Genomic DNA, 21394 nt, shown 5'->3' with positions numbered 1-21394 from the left:
GTCTAAAGTTTCCTATGGAAATTAACAGAGAGAACAAGCGTTTTGGGACCCCCCTTTTTCTCTGCCCCCACTTGACGAATCACCCCAAAATTTTTAATACTGTAGCTGAAGTGACTGCACCGTTGTTTTGAAACTTTTGCGAAAAATTGTCTAACAACGCCAAAGTTATTGCCAAATCAAAAAATGCTTTTCCTATGGAAACTAGGTTCAAACTACAACTACCTACTGGCAACCGTAACATATACATATTTATTTCTTTTTTTAGATTATTGTAAACTACTGGTTAGTTGTACCTTTTTTTTAATACCTTTATAAATTAATGCTCAACAATGTTTATTACTTGGACTTAATTTCCAAGTTTTATGCACATTGTACAAAGTTCCACAAACACATTCATCATAAAAAAAAAATCATAACCTCTAGCTGAGCACATTGGACAGGTATGTGTTTGTTTAAATCTCACAAAACAGCACACACTTGCCATGTGGTTGAGTATTAACGTACCCACAACTTCAGTGCCCACCAAGATATATCATAAAACCTTAAAACTGTATACATTAAGACAGAACTCTGAACATACCCCCAATTCTGCCTGGATCTGCTATTAACTGGCTATAAAGGCATCCAACAGCACTAGTTAGCTACTGCACAGATCTAGTTGCTTGGCAACGATTCCCCCACCAAGCAAGGAAATGTATATGTAGCTTGGTACAGCCTTTCGGTCTAATCCACCCAAAAACCAAACAACTCATTAAAACTGACATACGTAGCCTACCGACCACACACCACTGGCCTTTGGTGTGTGATGGAAAGGTTTGGAAAGCCATATTCCAGGCTAGCGAAAAGATCTGTGGTGCCATACTATTGGCAGATTGTGGGATTCACGTATGCTACTTAACAATAGTACCAAAAGTGTGGGCTGCTGCTTGGCTGCATCAAGTTCATTAAAATTCAATTTCCCTTGTAATTAGCTGGCCAAGTGGCTTACGCATAAACAATTACTGCTTTGACGTCATTAGGCTAGTATTTTGAAACTTAAAATGCAGATTAGTGTTTATGGCTGCAGTGTATTTCTGGTGCAATGAAAAGGGGGGAGTTCGCGAAGAACTAAAATACCTCAGCAGCCTTTATACATGATTTCCCGACCAGTGAACTATCAGCAACGTGCCCGCTGTAGCCATACTGCTCTCATTAGGGCTCCTGCGGAGGCGCCGACAGGTGGCTAATTTAACGAAAATGACAGGCCTGGAAAGGTCAGAACAGTTAACGTCTGAAATAAACAAGAACATTGCGTCTGTGACGCACCACGGCCGCGAGCCCCTTTGGTCCACTGTTGTCTGTCATCCATGAGCCAGACGAGTAACACTCGCAGCAGGCGTGCGTCTTCTACTAAATAAGAATCAATTAATTAATTAATCGCTAAATTAATTAAACGAGACTTTTAGTGTCGTGCACAAAAATGAAACGCGGTTTCAGCGTTATTTGACGTTCTGGTCTTTTCCACGGATCGACAGTCAATTTACAGCAACCAATTGACTAGTTTTGAATTACATCAACAATATTTTTATTCTCAATATTCTCAATTTAAGCTGAAGAGTTAAACTAAGACATTAAAAATAAGAAATGAAGTTACTTGACTCTCTTCATCTGGTTGGTAGTCTGTAGCAGTTTTTTTTAAATCCTTCGTGGCAGGGAGCTTTGTTGTGTGAATTAACGAAGTTCGCCTATCATTGCTCTGAGAGACGGTGCTTTTAGAGCTTTGTTTTCTTTCCTGCGATGTTCTGCACCATCCTGCTTGTGTAATTCACAGTCTTCTCATACAGGCATCTGGACATCTTCCTACAGGGTGTCCCTCACAAGCCCTGGTGGAGGAGCACCAACCCACAAATCAGGGTGCCTGACTCCCTGCCAGGGACGTTCAGGAGCTGGAGAATCTTCTGGGGACATTTGGAGTTTTCTATCTAGTGCTGGATGTCACTTCTCTCGTATTGTACATTTCGGTAGACACCAACTGGAGAATTATGCTCATCTCTGTGAAACACATGTGGAGGTTTGTTTCAAGTCCTGTACTTACTATCTAGAGTGTTTTGCTCAGTTCTGGAAGCCTCCTCGCCAGCTCTGGAAGTGGAGGCCCCTTCTGGTTAGTGGAGACCACTTCTGGTAGTGTGTACGGTTTTTAGGCTACTTTTGGAAATCTGAGTCTAAGTTTAGAAGGCATTTTGGTATATTTTATTCACTTGTTAAACTGACCTCAGAAATAAATTGATTCTAATTCTGTTGACCACCTCTGACATGTTGTGCTCGGGTCTGATGGTGCCATTTGAATTGTTGAGTGAAAGGGTTTTAATTTTGTGGGTTGGGGAAGGGTTTTTGTAAAACAAGAGTGACATGTATAGCTGGTACAAGGGGTATTAGCAACAGGGAAATGGCCATCTGGTATTGACAGAAGCCCTTGTTGGTGAAGAGATAAAACAAGGGACTGCACTGGTCATGTCTACTGTTGCTTTTTCAGGGAACAAATGGTTGGTGTCCCAAAATGATGGCTAGGCCTGGGCAGAATTTCATTTACTCTGGAGTAATTGGAGCAATTTTGATAATTCTGCGTTACTCTGACACAGAATTACCGATTATTATGTGATTATGAGTAATTTTGGGGAAAATCATAACGCGAAAGCACATATAGCAAATGCAAGCAGGCATTCGCTGTTCATGTTCTGCTTCATTTAGCACAGTTTCTGAGTGCAAAATGCTTATTTCTCGTACCAATTTGCTGGCTAACACCTTTTTATAATCCAAAATCAGCTACAGCATCCCCAAACTTCCTATCATCTCCTCAAATTAATTATGCAATGACCTTTCCACATTTTTAGAGCAAAATCACGAAAACTTGACATTAGACTTTATCAGTGTATATAATCGTTAATGTTTTAAAAGGAGCTATACTTTTGGCTTTGGCAGCTGTGGTAAATCCACATAAAGAGGTGCCCGCTCATGCACGGCTCAATCGCTTTGCCTTGCATACTGTTACAAGTCTCTGTCGTTTGAATTGATGAAAGATAGAAGAGGTGTGTGCTCGCAGGGTGTTTGTGGGGGTTGAGCATGAATGAGACAGAGGACAGAGGACAGAGGGTGCTAATAGCTGTTGTGAGAAAGGCTTAGGCCGAGCAAGAAAAAAGGAAGGTGTGTTATGATGAAAGACACTAGGTCAAGTCGATGAATTTTTAAAATTCATTTCTGTAGGTAGATGTGCTGGTCAAAGGAGGAAAGTGCATCAGTGTTGAGTGTACTGCAAATGTCAGCAAGTGAATGCCGGGGATTTAAGGGAAGACTTGAGCAGTTTTCTTTATTCAATATGTAGAGTTTATTATTTCTTGATATTGTTCACTACCTGCCTAGTTCTCGGATGTATACATAGAGTGCTTAATTTAGCATTTCTAAATATTGTGTGTTTGTTGGTGTATCACCTATGCCAAAGGTCACACATGTAGAATCTATTGAATGCGGGGAATACCTTGATATTTTGTGGAAGGTTGGCACTGGGAAATTCTACGGGTGCAATTTAAGGACTTCTTGCTAACTAATACAACACAAAATAGGTGCAGAGGGTCTAATAAGAGTAATCAATTTTTTAGTAGTGATCACAATTTGCAACAGATATTTTATTTTAAGGACGTAAACCCTCACCCACCCATATGTGGCATGCTTCTTCATCGTGCTCCTCCTCACACTGATACCACTACAGAATTTGTGTTCCCAGACACGAGATAGCAACATGGTGTGGAAACTGAAAAGATCTGTAGAACCCAAAATCATAACTCCGTCACAACAACCTGAGTAAAATAAAGAGAATTTATTTAACATGCACGGGAGCCTCAGATGAGTGCTCCAATAGCAGAAGTAAAACACAAGTCTTTATAGACACAGACTACAACATTTCATTATAATTTATCTGTGTAACAGGTCATGTCTAGGCCCTCATGTCCCGGTAGGTGGTGAAGAAACATTTTGTGCTTGGAAATTTACAGTACATCGTTACACAAGAATACGTTGGAAATCACCCTATGTGCACATGAAAAGTCCCCTGTATCTAAAGCCAGACAGTTAACTATTACATTTATGCCCAAATGCAATCACAATGGTCTACATTAGCTGGTGTGGCTGAATACACTTTTGAGGCCTACAGGGCCTGTTGCTAATGCATGCAGGCAGAAATGTAATAACATGGAAATGTACTCTTTGTGCAAACCTTGCAGTGTGTCGTGTTACAGGCAGCTTACTAAAAGCAAAGTTCTAACTCTTTTTTAAGACTGTCACATGATATCAAGCAATTATTCTATTTGTATATAATTCCCATCATCATTGAATTATCACAATGTCAAATTATACAAAATGGATGCCATCATTGTTATCTAAAGTTAGCTTCCACAAGGGCTATCTGTGAAACGTTTGGGACACTTGGTGCATTCATAATGTTGTATTATTTGCATCACTTCCTCCTTTTTCAGGTGGCCCATTGACTAGGATCTTGTCACTTGCGGTGCGCATCTCTTACTCGGTCATTGAGCCACATATTCTTTCGGCTTTAGTGCCCACTGTCTTTTCCTCTGTTCTTGGTTAACATGTAGTTTAATAAAAGGATACTCATCAAATACAATGTCCCCCGTGAAAGAACCAGAAAATTAACTGTCTCCTATTTTGTTTTGTGGGCTAAATGGAATAACCAAAATGAAAACATTTTCTTTTCTTTTTCTACTTTTGTTTATAAGACTAAAGAAAAACCAGAAGAAAAAACTGTCAAAGCAAAGCATGTCCTTAACACTAGAGGTGTCCAGGCGGAAATCCGAAGAGCTGTGGAAGGTAAGGCAATATTTTTGCTATGATAATGCTATAGTTATAAAAGTTTAGGATGTTCAGAAAATGATAACGCTGCCCATTATAGACAACGTTTTTGTCAAGCCTGACATCTAGGGGTAGCTTGTGTTGCATTTAAACCTGTGTTGCTGCTTGTACATCCTGTGGACTCTAGCAGTTATTGTGATGGAGCTAAAACTGATTTCTCAGCCTTTAAATGTAAGCTTTCCTCCTAGATGCTTAAGTTTGTATCAGTTGTATTGTATTCTTCATTATTAACATGCACCTACCTTGAATTTTCAATAAAGACGTCACTTCCTGTGATGTCAGTAGTGGCCCCAGATCTACTCCAATTACCACTGAGATGGTACATGCCACTTCCACCTTGGTACTACTAAACATTTGTAACAAATAGTTCTACTGTGTATTGTCACCGCTCGCGCCACAGTGAGCAAACACTTTACAGTGTTTTTAGAAGATTACAATTAGAGTCTGCAATTGTCATACATCAGTATGTGATTAGCGCATGTCAACCCTGGAACATATATTGGAATTAAAAAAGGTGCATCCAATGATGGATTTATGTAATAAGATAACACAATGTTGTGAGTTGTTGCATAGATTGGTCCTGCAACAGACCTCCTGTCTCTTAGAGTGACAACAGTGTTAGTGGCCTAAATCTTGTAGACCAGATTTCGTGACCATAAGTGGGTGCGCTGGTAAAATGTTGTTTCAAAGAGAATTCTTGCGACTTCCCAACGACCAGGATATCTTCCAGTTCCTTAACCACACCGCTGCTTGAGATATTCTTCTTCTGTGCTGAGGGTCAATAATAATGGGTGTGGTCATGACGAGCTCAGCTCGTCATGAGCACACGAGCACCGTGCCTCATGACGAGCTGAGCTCGTCATTAGCACGGAAGGGGTTAACTGAGGGAAACATAATGGGTTCAATGTTCCGTAGAAATAATAAACCTCCTCCTAGATTTTCTGCTTCATTTTTTATATATATAATAACACGTGTCAGCAAGCAAGCCTTTGTCTTTCATCGTGATGCCAGTGATCAAGGGCGAAAGGACACCCGAAACACGTATGGCCTGAGAGGATTGATGTGTGACAGGCTGCTGAGCTGCTACCGACAGCATTTGTGCTGTAATCCCCTCGTGTGAGGCATTTCTACCAGGGCAACCTTTGTGTGGAATTAATGTGCTGTCATTTGAGATGTCATCAGTGATGTCATCAGTGATGTCACTGACCATGTCATGAATGATGTAATACGTGACATCATCAGCAGTGGATTGCGGGCGCGCGAGTTATAGTTAGTACAACTAACCATAACGGGGTAATTTCAATGGTTTTATACAAGTGAAATATCCAGCTAACTATAACACCCCTGAAACCTATGTTTTTTCAGTGAATTTCTAAGGTTTTTTTAAATGCTAATTCCTAACTATAACTTATCTGAAACCTATGGTTTTTTCAGTGAATTTCAAAGGTTTTTTAAATGCTAATTCCTAACTATAACATGTCTGAAACCTATGGTTTTTCAGTGAATTTCAAAGGTTTTTTAAATGCTAATTGCTAACTATAACATGTCTGAAACCTGTGTTTTCGTCAGTGAATTTCAAAGATTTTTAAATGCTAATTTGTAAATATATATTTTTTTATATTTTCTAACTACATTTTTTTATTCTTTTTATTTTTAGATGTTATTTTTTTAAATTACATTACACATTTTTTTATTACATTTTTTTACATTATTTTTTTTCTTCATTATTATACATTGTTCATAATATACTTAAATTATTTCTATTTATTTTTAAATTTTTTTATGGCGTTGCGCACTGTTATCCTATGGGTAGAAATTCACTTAGCAGGTAAATAGTGTTATCGTTACCTTTTCTTACTCAGTGGTGGATCCTGGATACAGCACTGCTGCATCTCCTCTAAACAGTTGAAAGAATGCAAATTACCAAAGACACGCGGAAGCCCACGTCTTTTTTTTAAAAAAAATATCGCTAGAATGCGCGGATCATACGCGCACCCCGCGATTTTTCCCCAAAAAAGGAAAAAAATAGGGGCCCTGGTATACCTTGTGGGACCCCCTGAGGAGACCTAGAGGATCAGGGTGTGTCTACCCTCCCCCTTTTCACGTTTTAAACATACATTTCACGCGCTTCTTCAGCCTCCCTTGTACCGAGACATAAAATGGCTGCCAACAGTTTCTAGTTTCGAATGTTGACAACCACTTGACAGCCAATTAGCCTTCAGCTCGTGATCGGAAGGGTGCGCTTATGATACGATGACAATAAGCGGAGTATACATATTCAATTTTTTTTATAGGAAGTGGGCCGTAGCTAATTATATATTATTATTTTATGGAGGAGGGCTGCAAAGCCCCCCTCCTGAACCCACTTCAAGACCCCGGGGACATCCGAACTCCATCTATGTATGTACCCCGTAGGAGTTGCCTTCTGTTGGACTTGGCCCTTCTGGCAGGTTCACCCCTAAACTTTTTGTTTATGAATGTGAATTGGTGGTAGTGATTTTTGGTTTCTACGCCCTTTTTCCCTGTGTCCCAGGGTAAAGTGCGTGCATGTAGTGAGGTTGGTCTGCCCTCCCATAGGAATGCATGGGGAATGTATGTGCCCGTGTTAGTTCCTGATGCGTGGGGAGTGCAGGCTTGAGTTTGGTATGTGCGGACTCGTGAGGTTGAATGCTGCGCAATGATGTGTGCGACGTGAATGTGTCTAGTGTGGAAGTGCCACTTCTAGACATGGGTGTGCGGGTGCAGTGAGTGTGCTGGCATGTGATTGGCTGGAGCTGGCTGGTGAGCCTGGCTCCAGGAGTCTGGATGGGTCTGCCCCGGTGGTGAGTGGAGAGATTAGCATGCTGATGTGAGGGAGGGGTGCACCTGGGACCTGAATAGGGCTGGGCTTTCCCCACACAATGCTGGCTCTGTGGCCCTGTGGTGCGACTGATGACCCTAGCCTAACTAGTGAATAGGAAGGGGGGCTGAGCACATCAAGAGTGCTCCAAAACCAGCTGCGACTGGTTTCTCTCCCACCCTGCACCCAGACAAAGGTTTTCACTGTATAAAAAGGGGCTGTGTCCCCTTACAAGTTGTTCTCTTCTTGGATCCTGTTGCTGAGGGGGGCTGCTGCTGGGCGCCAGGAGGAAAGCCACTGGGGATTGCCTCCCTGCCTAGGAGGACCCTGTGAGCTGGCTCTGGGCCCAGCCTTGCCCCCCCACCTCCTGAAGGACTTTGTGCTGGTCCCTGGACTTTTGGGACCCTAGCGCTTGAGAGCGCTTTATTTTGCCTCTAGCGCTTGAGAGCGCCTTATTTTCACTTTCGCGGCTGCCCACGCCGCATACTGCCGTGTCTTTTGCCCTTGGGTGACCCCTGACGGGTGCCCACCCCGCCAGGGACCTGGTGCCGTTTTGTGCTCCCCACGCGAGTGCCCACCTCGCTTTATTGTTGATCTAGAACGGGAGCCTACCCAGTATTGCTGCAAAGAGAATCACCCCGCGGGACTCAGCAGCTCGACCCGGAGCCTGGGGGCTCGTCTGCAGGGCTGCGCTGCCATTGGCGGTCCCGCCAGCCTACCGCGTACTAGCCTGGCCGGAGGATTGCCCAGCAACCAGGACTCTCGCGGCCCCTTCCCCAGCGAGGCCGCCATTTTGGAAGTCCGACCGGAGGAAGGAGGGAGGCGCCGCAGCCGAAGACACCCCGGCAACCCAAGAAGAAGCTGACCGTGGGAGAGCGGAGTCCCCGGAACCGCCCGGTGAGTAAGGAGGGCTGGTGGGGGCTCCGCGAGTGCCACAGTGTAGCCGGTCGCAACCCGGCTCCAGTTCTGAGCGGGCCCGCCTTTGCGGGCCGCTCCAACCAGAGAGGCCATTTGTCTTAGAGCCCAGCGAGGCTCCTAGGGGCATTTCTTCTGAGCCCGACGCTCCAACAGAGGGGCCATTGTTTTCACAGTGTGGGACTCCAATGATCGGGGGCATTTCTTAAAGCCCACGAGGCTTCTGGGCGCATGGTGATTTCGAGCCCACGAGGGCTCTGGGGGCAGATTTGGGGACGAGCCCCGAGAGGCTACAGAGCACCTCAAGTGTTTATTCCGAGCCAGAGAGGCTCAGGGGCCTAGTTGTTTTACGAGCCTGAGAGGCTCCAAAAGGCGGCATTTCGTTGTTAGAGCCTGTGAGGCTCTGGGGGCATTTGTTAGATTTCGAGTCCCCAGGAGCGGGACTCCAACGGTGGGGCCATTTTCTGTGAAGAGCCCACGAGGGCTCAGGGGGCACATTTGTTCTTCGGGGCCCCAAGGCTCCCACTTGCCCCACAGCTTGCTCTTGAGCCCACGAGGCTCCAACGCGTGGTGATTCAGCTGCCCAGCACTTAGTGGGCAGCTGCTACGTTTAGGCCCCCCCCCTGACATTGGGACACAGGGCGTCCTACCCCCCTGAGAGGTCAGTTGGCCTAGAGACAGTCACAGGTTGTGACCTTATGTAGTTTCCGCGAATTGTTCTTTGCTGCACCTCTGAATGTGTTTTTATGCGTCATGTGCTTTTCTCCTACACCGCTGAATGTATGTTTATGCATCATGTGTAAAGTGTTCATGCTTATACCCCTAAATGTATTGTGATACTTAGGTGGTTGTTCTTCCTAGTACAGGTGTTGCTAGTAAGGTTCTGGTTCCCTGCGTGACATTCTTCTAAGGTGGTTAGGGTTGCGTAGGTGGTACTTACCTCTTACCAGTGGTTACTGGTTGTGTGCTTTATTTTCTATCTGGTTCTACAATTGTTCTATGTGTAGATGGTTATCCCTACAGAGTGCTAATTCTACCGAGTGCTAGTTCTAAAAGTGTTTCTTCCTGACAGTGGCACCCGTGGCCCTGTCCCATGTACCTTATCCCTGTAAATTCTGCCCGTGCCTATGGCACATTGTAAAGTGTGTATTTATTATCTAATGTGTTTTGTACAATACAAAGGCTATTTTTACATATAACCCTGTGTGGAGTTTCCTTTGTGGTGGGCCTTGGGTGTTGTTGCTGGGGGTGCGTGCGCAAACACTTAACTCACATTGCCTCCGAGTTTAGCCTTACTGCTCGTGTCACGTTACCAAGGGGGTGAGCAGGGGTTATCTTGGCGTGTAACTCCCTTGCCCTGACGTAGAGTGGTGGTCTCTGCCTGGTTTTGGCGCAAGCCCTAGCCAGCCAGAGATTCCATTTCTAACACCTTCACTTTGCGAATGCATGTTTGTGGTAGCGCACGCGTGTTAATGTTCCGCATGTGCACAATTCGTCCCACCGTCTGGCTATGTACCCCTAACTTATTTCATTTTATTTGCACATGTTCAATTACAACATGCCCAATCACAGCTCTCACACCCAGTGACATCATACTCAACCAATCATCCTTCTGCAAAGCATTTATAAGCTGCCAACCTTCTTGAACATTTCATATTCCGCAGTCACAGCCATTGAGAGTGTTCGTATCCACTTCTTCGTAGGTGAGCACTTTTTTAAGAGTAATTAAATTAATTAATCTGAACAATCTTTAAATACCGTGTAAATGTAAATTTATGTTCGATTTGGCAATGCTGTTTTTAAGCACGCTTTCCTGCTTTTTTATATCGTTAAAGTTGACTTCGTAACTTTTGTTTCTGTGCAAATCACTTAATCCTGGTGCGTTTGTTTAAGTTGACAAGCGCCAAGTGGCTGCTCCTACAGCAGTGTGCTACGTGCTGTTCAAGTGAATGCGATGTAGTTTTTCTCGTGTAAGTAGTGCATCACGTGCCCCATGCATTGCAAAAGTAATGTTTTCGGCAAAAGTGTATTTTAGCACGGTTTCCAGCTCTTATAACTTAAATATTTTGCCTTGGTAGGCGATGTTTCTGGGCAAATTACTTAATCCGGCCGCATATAATTTTTTAAGTAGTGCGTCGCGTGCTCCTTCCTCCCCATGCAACGCACATGTAATTGATTGGTCAATTTTGTATTTTAGCATGCTCTCCATGTTTTTTAATAATCTTAAACTTCATTTGCCACCTGTTCTATCTCATTATACAGATATCTCAACCATGAGACGTACTGGTCGCCACAAGCTGTCCTGCCCATACACTATACCACGTGGTGGTGAACAACTCGACACACCAGATCCACTGACTGCTCTCCATATGTTATCAGCTGAAAATTGCAATGTAAATAAAGTGAGTGACCAATCTCGGCCTAACATTTGTATAATGCAATTCTATTTCCTATTTTGCTTGCCAAATATAACCTCTGATAATTGCTTTTCATCCCCAATCCTATTGAGAACAAATATTTTGATGTACATTTAAATTAATCTTGGACATATGTACAACATATACATTTTTAACTCTTTTTTCAGTTTGCAGAATGTTTGTTGCCGAGGTTGAAGAAAACAATATCCTCCTGTTCCAGCTGATTACACCGATGTCTCAAATATGGCATTTACTAGTTGTCCGAAGCCATGCACATTCACAAGCTTTTAACGGACAATCTTATGGTAAATACTCACAATACGACTACTAGATGAAGTTAAAAAGTAACGGATATAAGTACTTGAGGGGTTTTCGTTGGCAGATAATCTCAAATTCACACTTCTACGAATGAGTCTGAAACACGGTGGATCTCTGTATCACTAATGGATGATTGGATTTTAGGATGGCATACAGAGCTCCCAACCTTCTTACTTTTTTTCTTAAAGGGTTCCAAATTGGGGACAAATATTAGGCTGTGCAGTAGAGGTTGACGGTGTTGCTCCACTGGTACTTGGGCCTCCTCATGAAGCAGGAGGAGCCTCTCTCAATCTCCTTAACTCTTCCCTTGCAAAGTTGACCAGATTCTTAGTCTGCAAGTGCTTCCGCATACTTGCAGTTCCACACCAGTCCTCTTTATTGGGGTCTCCTCTTGAAAGCAGTCTTGCATATGTAGCAAGTAACTTTTCTTGCATTCACCTTTTTAAGACTTGTGAAAATTAATTTCAAAACATTCAATAAATACGGTGTCACTATGCATTGTGTCAAATGCTTTATTAAAAATATGCAGAAAAGGTTCCCTTTAATTGTTGTTAACGTCTTTACAAAAGAATTTGAAAGCAGAAAGTAGGAGATGAATAACAGAGGTACGACATTATATCTCAAACTGCAAAAATTGATAAAAAGGGTGGACCAAAGTCTGCATGTACAATGCCAGTGGAAGCGTTTCGGCACACTGGAAACATTAAAAAAAATATATTGTCAAGTGTTAAATTGACTTGTATTGTTTGACCTCATTTAGTCACATCAATCTAATTTTAAACACTCATTTTCTTTTTTGTTTTGCAGATTAACTACAATACTTCTTGAAGACTCCATATTATATGTTGTTTATTATATTGTTTTGTTAGTTATAGTTATTTATTATATTGTTATCTTTTAGTTATAGTTCCAGTTATTGTTTTAATAAAAGTTAATTAAAAAAGTACATACATCTGTTTTTTTTTTTGGGGGTAGCAGTCATCAATAGAAATGATATTTATAATTTGAAGCATAATTCTGAGGCTAACTCATTAGCAACGTAGTGTGGTGAACTTTTAACCTCTGTGCTCACGTAAGTGTTCCATGAACTGTTACTATGATAACAGGCAGAAAGCCGTTTGGGGGTAGGGTTAAAAGTTACTGGCTGTACAAAAACTGTTATATTTTCCCAGGATCTTCTACATCACAGAAAGGAAAGCAAAGTAAAACAAAACACTGTGTACCAGATTTACAACCCCCTTGCACCACTTTCGCGTCCAACCCCCCCTACAACATTACAAGTATGTGGGCTTGAACAACCCCCCTCAAGTCCCGGGAACCACCACCCCCTGAAATTTGTGTATTACGGGACGCAAACTGCGTGGCCTATGTTTATATTTATTCACATGCTACCTTGCGTGATGCACCACTAGGATACAGGAGGCCTTCAGCCCCAGGAGCCGCAGGGTCAACCTGACCGAGACCCGGGATAAAAGCTGAAAGATCAGAATCAGAGCCTAAATATCCCGAACCCGCTGTTCGGAGTGAAAAACCCGAAACTGCACCGAGTCCAGAACCGCTCCGATGAAGAGGAGCTTCTGAGAGGGGCACAGGTGCAACTTCGGCACGTTGATGGACAACCTCAGCAGGTGCAAGAGGTCGACCTTAGTCTGGAGGTGGGATACGACTTTCTGGGGTGAGCCCGCCTTCAACAACCATTCGTCAAGATAGGGGGAGACTAGAACACCTGATCTGCGCAGATAAGTGAATAAACATGTGAATAAATCTTTCTACTTTTATACGAGACTATAGAATATTGTCCATATACCACAACAATCTACGTTTCAATATGCATGGCATCTATTAAAGAGATAGTGTACATTTTACAGATGAAGGAAACCCAGTCTTCCTCGTGAACTTTAGACTCTGCATCGGTACTTACTTGTAATTACTAAACTCTCTCAATAAACACAAGGGCTCTTTCTAGAACCACCCAACATCTATACACATAAGCTTGATATATATATCTAAAAAATACATGCTTCGTTTTTTTCAGTGACCAAATGCGCGGATCCTACGCGCATATCGCGACTTTTTTTGGGGAAAAAAAGTTCTTACTTTTTTTGCTCGCGGGTCCCTATGTCACCCCCTGAGCAGGCCTAATGGGTCAGGGTGTGTCTAACCTGCCCCTGTTCACGTTTTGCCAACATATTTCACAGACAACTTCACCCTCGCTTCTACCGTGGCCCAAAATGGCTGCCCACAGTTCCTGGTTTCGAATGTTTACAACCGCTTGACAGCCAATTAGAATTCAGCGTGTGATCGGTACGGTGTGCTTATCCTACGAGGCCAATCCTCGCACAATCCGCGGATCCTCCGCGCCCATAGATATATAAATGACTTTAACCGTAATTTTCAAAGAAACTACTGAACAGATTGACATCAGATATGCCAAAGGCACAAGTCGGAACTGAAGACTACCTCTCTGCTAAATTTGGTGCAATTCCGTTCAGCCGTTGGAGCTGTAGCGTGGCTAAAGGTCCTATGAGAAATTGCAGGGGGAAAATGCATTTTCGGACCCCCTTTTTCTCGGTTCCCGCTTGACCAATCACCCCCATACTTTCAGGGAAGGAGTGGAACTGAGCTGGCCCAAAGTTTGGAAAATTTCAAGAAGATTTATCAATCGACGCCAAAGTTATTGGCAATAGAATGTTGCAGTTTTCCTATGGATAATAGGTCCTAACAATAACTACCTACTGGCGACCGCCAGTAGGTAATATATATATATATATATATATATATATATATATATATATATATATATATATATATATTCACTGAAAAAACCATAGGTTTCAGGCACGTTATAGTTAGAAATTAGCATTTAAAAAACCTTAGAAATTCACTGGAAAAACAGTTGGACATTTCAATACGCCTTTCCCTATATATATTAAACGTAATTAAACTTTACAGAAACACACAGTCACTGGATGATGTCATCAGTGATGTCATTTGAGATGTCATCAGTGATGTCACTGACCATGTCAGGAGTGATGTAATATGTGACGTCATCAGCAGTGCATTGCGGGGGCGTGAGTTATAGTTAGCTGAATTACCTATAACGGGGGAATTTCTCTGGTTTTGTACGAGTGAAATGTCCAACTAACTATAACTTTCCCTAAAAGCTATGTTTTTTTCAGTGAATTTCTAAGGTTTTTTAAATGCTAATTTCTAACTATAATGTGCCTGAAACCTATGGTTTTTTCAGTGAATATCAAAGGTTTTTTTAAATGCTAATTTCTAACTATGCCTACTGAGGTAGGACATGTGAAGAAAGAAGAAAAAATGCACAGCAAGAAGTAAACGAAATGCAGAGAGAAGCAACAGAAGTCCATGATGACAAATAAAAGTGCAGGAAGAAGCAAGACATGTGCAGAAAGAACCAAAAGAGGAGCAGAAAGAGGCCTTGTTGTAAAATCATCCTCTGCCCACCATTTGTTCAGATGGGAACTGGTGGTAACTGACTCTGACTAACCAGGCCTAGAGTCAGTGCTATTCTAAAAGACACTTAGAATACAGTGAAAACACCTACATGCACTAGGGAACACTATGCGTTGGGGTACCCCTGTGATTAGCATGACCTCCTCTGTAAGGCCCTAGTACATAATAGGGCGGGTGGATTAAAACTACCTCTAAGTCAGAGGTGCAGAAATGTGCTACTTTAACTAGTAGTTGCGTTTGCAGAGTGGTAGCGAAACGGTGCTGGGCATCCAACCAACGCTCAGGAATTCCGCTGCGTAGGACTTACAGGAGGTACCAAGAGGAATTCTTGGCCCCCAAACTCCCTCAGCACTAAATTGGGCTTCATCCCCCATCCAGTAGTCAACCACAAGGCACGTTTGCAGAGTGGTAGAGAAAGGGGGCCATGGCCTCCAAAGATGTCTTAGCAATCCCGTTGTGTGGGACTTACTGGAGGTAACAAGATGGGGAGTTGGCCCCCAAGGACATCCTTGGGGTCCAACTTCCCAAACTAATACCTCCAGTCAGTCCCACACAGCAGCACTGGTAAGTACTCGTACCAGGCCACGCTCACATTTCCCACCACTCTACAAACGCGCTCCCTAGCACGCTCTTGGATGGGGATTGAAGTCCCCTACACTGCTGGGGGTCCTTTAGGGGCCAACTAGCCTACCATTTACCTCCAGTAAGCCCCACACAGTGGGATTGGTGAGAGGCAGACAAAGGCCATGCCCCCTTTCTCCACCACTCTGCAAACGCGCCCCCTTGCACGTCTTTAGTTGGGGGATTAAGTCCCCTTGAATCCTGAGGATTCCTGGAGCCCAACTAGCCCACCAGGTACCTCCAGTAAGCGCCACAGAGCTGTGTTGCTGAGAGGTGTAAGAAGGGGCGTGGCCTGAACCACCTCACTGCAACGCAGCAGCGCTAACTGGAGATACTTGGTTGGCTAGTTAGCCCCCAGGGACCCTCAGGATTGAAGAGAAATTAATTACCCAACTTAATACGCACCACATTGCGTGTTTGCACACATGTCACCTTAGGCCCCGCCCCTCCCTTCACCACTGTGCAAACGCACCCAGCGGCTCATTTGTTAGAGGATTAAGTTCCCTTGAATCCTGAGGGTCCCTGAGGTCCGTCTATCCCACCAGGTACCTCTAGAAAGCGCCACAGAGCTGCGTTGCAGAGAGGTGTAAAAAGGGGCATGGCCTGGACCACCTCTCTGCAATGCAGCACAGTCGCGCTTACTGGAAGCACCTGGTGGGCTAGTTGGCCACTAGGGGCCATCAGGATTGAAAGGGAATTAATTCCCCGACTTAAAACGCGCCACAGGGCTTGTTTGCACACGTCATCTCAGGCCCCGCCCCCTCCCTTCATCACTGTGCAAACGCGCCCGTGGCGCGTTTTAAGTTGGGAGATTAGGTCCCCTTGAATTCTGAGAGTCCCTGGGGTCCAATTAGCCCACTAGGTCCCTCCAGCACCACAGAGCTGCGTTGCAAAGAGGTGTAAAAAGGGGCGTGGCCTGGACCACCTCTCTGCAACGCATGCCTGTGGCGCTTACTGGAGGTACCTGGTGGGTTAGTTCGCCCCCCGGGGCCCTCAGGCTTGAAGGGGAATTAATTCCCCAACTGAAAACGCACCACAGGGCGCGTTTGCAGATTGTTGCTGGGAGGGGGCAGGGCTTCGGCGATGCCGGTCTTTTAAAAAAAATGTTTTTAAGAAGGGGAGCTGTGTGACCTCCCTTCCTTTCCTATTTTATGGGCCCTGAGGACCCCATCCCCAGGGCCTGACTCTTTTTTTTTAAATGGAAGGGGGGCCATGTGGCCATATTCAGCCCCGGGGACCCCATCCCCCGGGGCATAACCGGTGTTTATTTTTTTAAATATTAGATGGGGGGCTGAGTGGCCCCCCTCCTCCGGCCATTTGTGGCCCTGGGGACCCCATCCCCCAGGGGTGGCCTTTGCGGGAATTTTTTTGAATTTTAATTATGGGGAGGGGACTGTGTGGCCCCTCTCCCGGGCCTCTCCTTGCCCCGGGGACCCCATCCCCCAGGGCCTGGCCTCTCATTGGGGACCGTGGGGGGAGCCCCAATGCCCCCACGGTCCCAGTCGGCTCCCCACCTCCTCCGGGAGCCGCCATTGTTTTTCCACGCGGGGAACTGCTGACATGCAGCTCCCCATGTGGAAAAGCAATCTGGTTTGGATTTTGGAAGTGAGAGCAGGTTTCCATATAAAATACAAACCAGTGTTTGCTTTGCCCTGCCCTGCCATAGAAAACAGCAGTGTCCCGGGGGTGGGCCCCCTGCCATAGCAAACAGCAGTGTCCCGGGGGTGGGCAGCCGGGACACTGCAGGAGCCGGCCCTGGGGGGTGGCGGTTCCCAGGGCCATATGTGAAAAACAAGGACCCCCTGAATTGGGATAAAAATTCCTAGGACAGGGAAAATAATATATGTGCAACAATTCCTAGGCAATTATAATAAAAACAAGGAAAGCTAGTATATGAAAAAGGAGGACATTCAAGGCAAAAACCTATAAAATCATACAATGTTTAATAAACAACAATAAATTATACAAATGATGTTCGAAATCAACATATAATTACACTATAGAATTTGCAAATGAAATAAAACCATAGTATATCAAAGAATAGACAATAATAACATTCAATAAAAAGAATAATACATAGTTAAAAGGAGTGGCAAGGTAATATAATCGACGCGCGTTTCGGCGTGTGAGACAACGCCTTCTTCAGGAGCCACACAAGGTTCTGTAACATATAACAAAAAAATATATGTAAAAATATAACAATAAATAAACTACTGCATACAAAATATAAAACGAGAATTAATTATACAAAATACGTTCACATCAGTTTTTATATACATATAGTAAATGTCCTCCATGATAAGAATACTAGATCCTAATAATACAGTTAATTAGCTCAAACAATAATATATACAATAAGATGTTTCAAACACGATACTGAAAACAGGATCAATCATTTTCAACCAAATTTATCAAATAGTTTGGGACATCAGATAATGAATCTAATAGTGACACAAGGATTTAGCATTTGACTCCTATAGTTGACAGTTCATTGATCCAACACACATAAATTTGTATATAAAGACTAAGCTTGATGCAATTCACAAAAAATTGTTCTAACAGACACATATTATGTAATATATATAAGAACTAACTTACTTTAAAAAGGAAAGGAAAGATACATCTGTCTTAGGTCTCTTATTAGATGCATCAAAAGACCTATGAGTCGTAGTTTCCAAAAGATTAAGTACAATCCTTAATTCAGTGATGGAATCACCTATTTGTTGGATAAGGAATATCTATTAGCAATACTGAAGCAACCCGGAAAAGATATAAAGCCAGATATTATATAAAACCGTATGACCTCACCTTAATGTTGGGGACTATGTTTAGGATGCAGAACACTGTTTCGCTGTCAATCAGCAAACGTCAGAAAAACGTGTTTTATGGCGGGCCATCACAGGCTCCAGGAGGGGGACTGCACGGCCCCCCTTCCATCCAAGGCACAGCCCCGGGGAGGTGGTGGTCCCTGGGGCTCGGGGGTCCATTACGGACCCCCACATTTAAATACTTAGTGCCCCGGGGAGGTTGCGGTCCCCAGGGCTCGAGCCCCCCACACAGGTATACTTTTTTTTTAAAGAAGCCATGAGGGTGGCGGTCCTCAGGGCCATCACAGGTAGCAAAACTATAAGGCGCAAGTCTAAGGTAATGTCTCAGGTTGTGGCGCTCTTATAAGTGATTGAGAGCACCACAACATGAGACATTACCTTAGACTTGCTTTTACTTAGGGTAGGAGACCCCTTGATTAAAAAAAATTCATAGGTACTCCCAGCCCTATTTTACATTCCTTTTCAACATCTACATACATCTAAAAGATCTCCGCTAAAGTGCCCCTACTATAGGGAGCCCGTCGGGTATTGCACCACCGACACGACGAGGAGAAGCCCAATGATGGAGCATGACACCGAACAGGGTGTGTAAGGGCATTATATTCCAATAAATTGGATTCCCAACTTTGAACCCCAGTGGTCAGGTTGGCTTGTAATTCCCTGTGTTCTTGTCTCCCACACCATAGGAACAGCATAATCTTCTTGTTGAAACTATTGTCCTTGGGCCTTTATGCTGGACCTGTACAAAAGCCCACTGTCCCTTCTTTGGTTACGGGCTATATGAAGAGTGCCAGGCCAAGTGGAATTGTAGTGGTAGGCAGCAATTAGAACGGATCGTGGCAGGTGAGACGCATAGTGATGGGGAGCTAGGCAGTGGCAGGAGACATGAAGCTGCAGGCTGTATGGTGAATGATAGGAGAGTGAATGTGAAAGGATAAGGGAGGGAGCTGGGAATATAGAGTGAATATAATAGGAGAGGTTAGAATTGACAGGAGAAGATTAAGTGACAGGAGGACTTTTACTTGATGAGGGGGCATTGACTGGAGAAATGGGCAGTGAAGAAGGAAGTGGGTTATTATAGAAAAAGTGGTAATTGTTGGGAAGGTGGTGAGTGATGAAGCAGACGGACAATCACAAAGTGGTTGTGCAGTGGCAGGCATGGTGAACACTTAGTGGAGAAGTGGACACTGCCAGAAAAGGGAAAAGTGACAGCAGAGAGGGGCAGTGAAAGGAGAGGTGGACAGTTAGCTGTGCAATAGTCAGTGACCGGTGAAGTGGATACTGACGGGATGGAGCACAGGGTTAGAAAAGAAGTTGGCAGTGCTTGTGGTGGTGGAAAGCGACCGAAGATCAGGACAGTGATGGGAGAGGTGTACAGTGTTGGAAACAGTAGATTCTTATGTACTAGGCAGATACATATGGAACAAGTTAACAGTGATAGGAGAGGGAAAGTGTGGGATATTTGGCAGTGACGTAGGCAGTGGCAGAAGAGGTGAACTATTGCTCATTATGGGGCTTTGACCAGAGGGAGCCATTTGTACCATGGATAAGAGAGCGAGGAGGCAATGACAAGGGGAAGGATCATGTTCTAGATCGGTAATGCCTCAGTACAATAATCTCCAGTTGGCCAGAGTTTCATTATCTTCCATCCCCATCAGTCAAAAGTGGAGGGGAGGGGCAACATAAAAATAGTCTCTGTTGCACTATATACAGGAGCTACAAAACAAAGCATGCTGTCAATGTTTCATGCCTGGCACCTCCTTGGAAGTTGACTTCCGCTCATATTATGATGATGCTAGACAGAAAAAGGAGACTGTTGTCTACAGTCTGTACATCGCAGGGATTGCCCTTTCAAATAGTGATGGCAAACAACGTGAAGCTAATTCACAACCTCCCTAAAGGGATACATGACTGAGGCATAGAGAAGTTCTGATTAGGGTAAAAGTTGTCCAGGAAACTATGCTAGAAGTGGAGAAAAGATGTGACCCCAAGTAAACAACAAAGTCAATCGAATTTAGTTCAGTCAGAGCTTAGACAGACTGAAAACTTTGATCTCTGGGTGTATATTTCAAGCTTTCCCACAGTTAGTAGCTCAGTTTAGACTCCAGTAGTAATTATTTCTTCCTGTGGTACCATTGGGATGCTGAATGACATTATCGTATTAGCCTATTCTGCTTCAAATATGGCCTTCCCTGAACTGCCCAGCAAAACCCTAGAATATATATATATATATGTAGTGGAAGGCTTGTAGTAGCCGAAACGCGTAGGCCGTCCTAATCGTTGCACTATTATTTTTGCACATGGTGTGTAAATAAATCTTTGTTCAAACCTACCTGTTGCTGTGCCGTGACTTCAATTGCCGAGCTGAGGGGCGAGCAGAATCTAAGAAATATATATATATATATATATATATATATATATACAAGCTCGTTTGCCTAGCACCAAAGATTGAGCAGCACCCGAACACAAGACCAAGGTGGCAAGCCTTTATTTCGGAGTACAAGTGGCACGCTGCAGGCAGTTTCGATCTGACAGCTACAAACGCGACCCAGCCTGACGCGTTTCGAGGGTGTGTCCCTCTTCCTCAGAGGCAATCGCGGTTGCAGGTGTGCTCCGGTTCCTGTCCCACCATACCAATTTAACGCCCAGAATGGGCGGGTCAAGTGTCCCAAGGCATCATGGAACTTGTGGTCCCGGCAAATCCAACCACTGATGATGCACTAATGTTCTGTCCTTTTCAAGCCCACAGATGGGCCACCGCTCACAGCGTCCACTTTAAGCCCCGGTCTGTGCTCCACAAAGACGGCAAGGCATATATCCTGCCGTGTGGCCCCTCTTCTCTTCACAGGGTGGTGCCGCTCGACGGCTGGGCTGCCGCCAAAACATACAAGCTCGTTTGCCTAGCACCAAAGATTGAGCAGCACCCGAACACAAGACCAAGGTGGCAAGCCTTTATTTCGGAGTACAAGTGGCACGCTGCAGGCAGTTTCGATCTGACAGCTACAAACGCGACCCAGCCTGACGCGTTTCGAGGGTGTGTCCCTCTTCCTCAGAGGCAATCGCGGTTGCAGGTGTGC

At 44.2% G+C, this 21394-nt stretch overlaps 1 protein-coding gene across 3 annotated transcripts in view; it reads left to right on the top strand.

The window, feature by feature from the left end:
* MYLK3 (myosin light chain kinase 3) overlaps nt 1–21394 on the top strand; it is a 557372-nt gene that overhangs the window by 218216 nt on the left and 317762 nt on the right. For all 3 annotated transcript variants that reach the window (XM_078668257.1, XM_078668255.1, XM_078668254.1), the window contains exon 2: nt 4767–4857. In XM_078668257.1, coding sequence (XP_078524383.1) covers nt 4767–4857 — 91 coding nt within the window. The remainder of the gene's footprint in view (nt 1–4766; nt 4858–21394) is intronic.

This window comes from Lissotriton helveticus, chromosome 12 (genome assembly GCF_964261635.1).
Source record: "Lissotriton helveticus chromosome 12, aLisHel1.1, whole genome shotgun sequence".
NCBI classification, from domain to species: Eukaryota; Metazoa; Chordata; class Amphibia; order Caudata; family Salamandridae; genus Lissotriton; species Lissotriton helveticus.
The sequence above is the reverse complement of the archived record's forward strand: the minus strand, read 5'-3'. Positions and strand labels throughout refer to the sequence as shown.